This window comes from Elephantulus edwardii, unplaced genomic scaffold (genome assembly GCF_000299155.1).
Source record: "Elephantulus edwardii isolate Elephantulus edwardi_28Jun2011 unplaced genomic scaffold, EleEdw1.0 scaffold00014, whole genome shotgun sequence".
Classification (NCBI taxonomy): domain Eukaryota; kingdom Metazoa; phylum Chordata; class Mammalia; order Macroscelidea; family Macroscelididae; genus Elephantulus; species Elephantulus edwardii.
In genome coordinates, this window is record NW_006399764.1 from 11,445,778 (window position 1) to 11,447,797 (window position 2,020).

At 32.0% G+C, this 2,020-nt stretch overlaps 1 protein-coding gene across 1 annotated transcript in view; it reads right to left on the bottom strand.

Moving 5' to 3' along the window:
* Positions 1-1,802, bottom strand: part of FOCAD (focadhesin) — a 282,657-nt gene extending 280,855 nt beyond the window's left edge. Inside the window, exon 1 of the mRNA XM_006881273.1 lies at positions 1,746-1,802. Coding sequence (XP_006881335.1) covers positions 1,746-1,802 — 57 coding nt within the window. The remainder of the gene's footprint in view (positions 1-1,745) is intronic.
* Between the last annotated feature and the right edge of the window lie 218 nt (positions 1,803-2,020).

Genomic DNA, 2,020 nt, shown 5'->3' on the forward strand with positions numbered 1-2,020 from the left:
GCCCCAGGAATAGATGGTATACCAATTGAAGTATTTCAGATAACAGATGTTGCCCTGGATGTGAATACAAAATATACCACATTTTAAAGAAAAAAAAATACACCACATTTTATAGACTATAACTGGCCGATAATTGCAAGACACATCATTACTTCAAACATCATTAAGAAAGAAAAAGGATGGGCATTTATTGGTGATATTCAGCACTTGTTAAAAAAACAATGTATACAAACTTTGTAAGTAAACCAGTATAAACTTTTCTTAAATTTAAAAAAGAATATAAAAAAATTTCATTTTTATATTATTGAAAGAGTTCTTTTAGCTTTATTTAGAAAATGACAGCCAAATTCATGCATATGCAGGCAGTAACAATTAGATAGAAGCTGCCACCAATTAAAAGATGCAACAAATGCAAACAAGTTAAAATGTGGGGAGAAACATGCATAAATTACATAAATTTGGTATTTATACTGAACAATGATCACAAACAAATAAGACGGACTGGAAAAATATGCAGATCTAATAAACCCAATAAGAAACAAGAAAATAAAGGAACAGGTCATATTCAGCAAAAGACAAAGAATTTATGCTTAATAATATACATGCCACCATCCCCCATCTGGTTCAATTTCTCTAATTTACTTTTCAACCAATCCTCCTAATATCAGAAAATACAACCTAAATTGATTTAAGGCTACAAAATGTGTTTCTAAACTAGCTATATTGTCACTGTACCTTCCATGACCACAATGTAAATGGATATCCTCCATCAACTTAAACATATACACTTTCCATTTAATCAGAACAGTAAGACACACAAGCTTCTCTATGCTAAGGGAAAAGATCCAAGCACAGACAGATAGTAACTGTTGATGGTCTCCGCCAAGCCTTTGTTTTCTTCTCCATGGTAAGGTTCTGTGCTACACAGAACAGGACATGATGCCAACCCAGTCAGGTAAAGGGGAATCTTTCATAACGAGCGTTCTACTCCTCATGAAAGGGTTCTCCACTCCCCAGCTAAGTCAATTCCATGGCAGGCATCACCGAAGTTAACTGCTGAAAGGAGGCAAGATGCTGCCCATCATTAAGTCTTCAGGAAGGTTTCTTCCAGATCCTTGGGTTTATTCTTATAAAAAAAGGCAGTAAGTTATTATCAGACAGACTTCGATTAACTCGGATGCTTCTACATAGTGGAGGGCTAACCAGAAAAACGTTGTTTCAATCCTAATTATTGAAAATGGAAATTATTTCAAGATAACATCTCTATAATGTATTATCACAATATCCTGCCTTAGTAAGTATATAAATTTTTTTCATGCAGGATACTTTAATGATTAAATGTCATTATTCTAATACAAAGGTCAAAAATAACTCTTTTAAAATATTAATCCCTTATACCACATGATGGAGTGTAATAAAATGTAGCATTTTTCTTCCATCCTCAAAAATTAATTTTAGACAAGAAAAAAATACATATCCAGAGGCCTCTCAGTTAATCAAGGTTTTATTATCTCTAGGAAGAAGAGTACAATATAAATTGAAATTAACAAAAATGATCAAATTCAAATCTTTACTTTCCTCTATTGAATATATTTTTTAAATTAACAGACACAAAAGTTTAATAAAGTAGTCTAATTTCTTCCTGTAGAATAAAATACATGTTAAAAATATAAAGCGCAATGAACAATCCACCAAAAGTTCATTACCATGAAGAAAAAATAGATTAATAGATTGACAAAAATTACCTGTGACTGGATAAGAGAATTTGGAAATTCAAACCTTTTCCTGAGATCGTCTGACATTTTTGCTTTTCTTGCATGTACATATATAAAGTCTGTAATCAAAAGAAAAGAATACGTGTTAATCCTAAAGAGGAACACAAACAAATCTGGTATCTTCCTCAAATAATATTAAAGTAATTCATTTCCAAAGACAACAATAGGAACAAAGCACACGGCTCTGCAAAGGAATCCTTGGCATTAATCACTTCAACACTCAAATGCCACCACTGAAAAAGAAC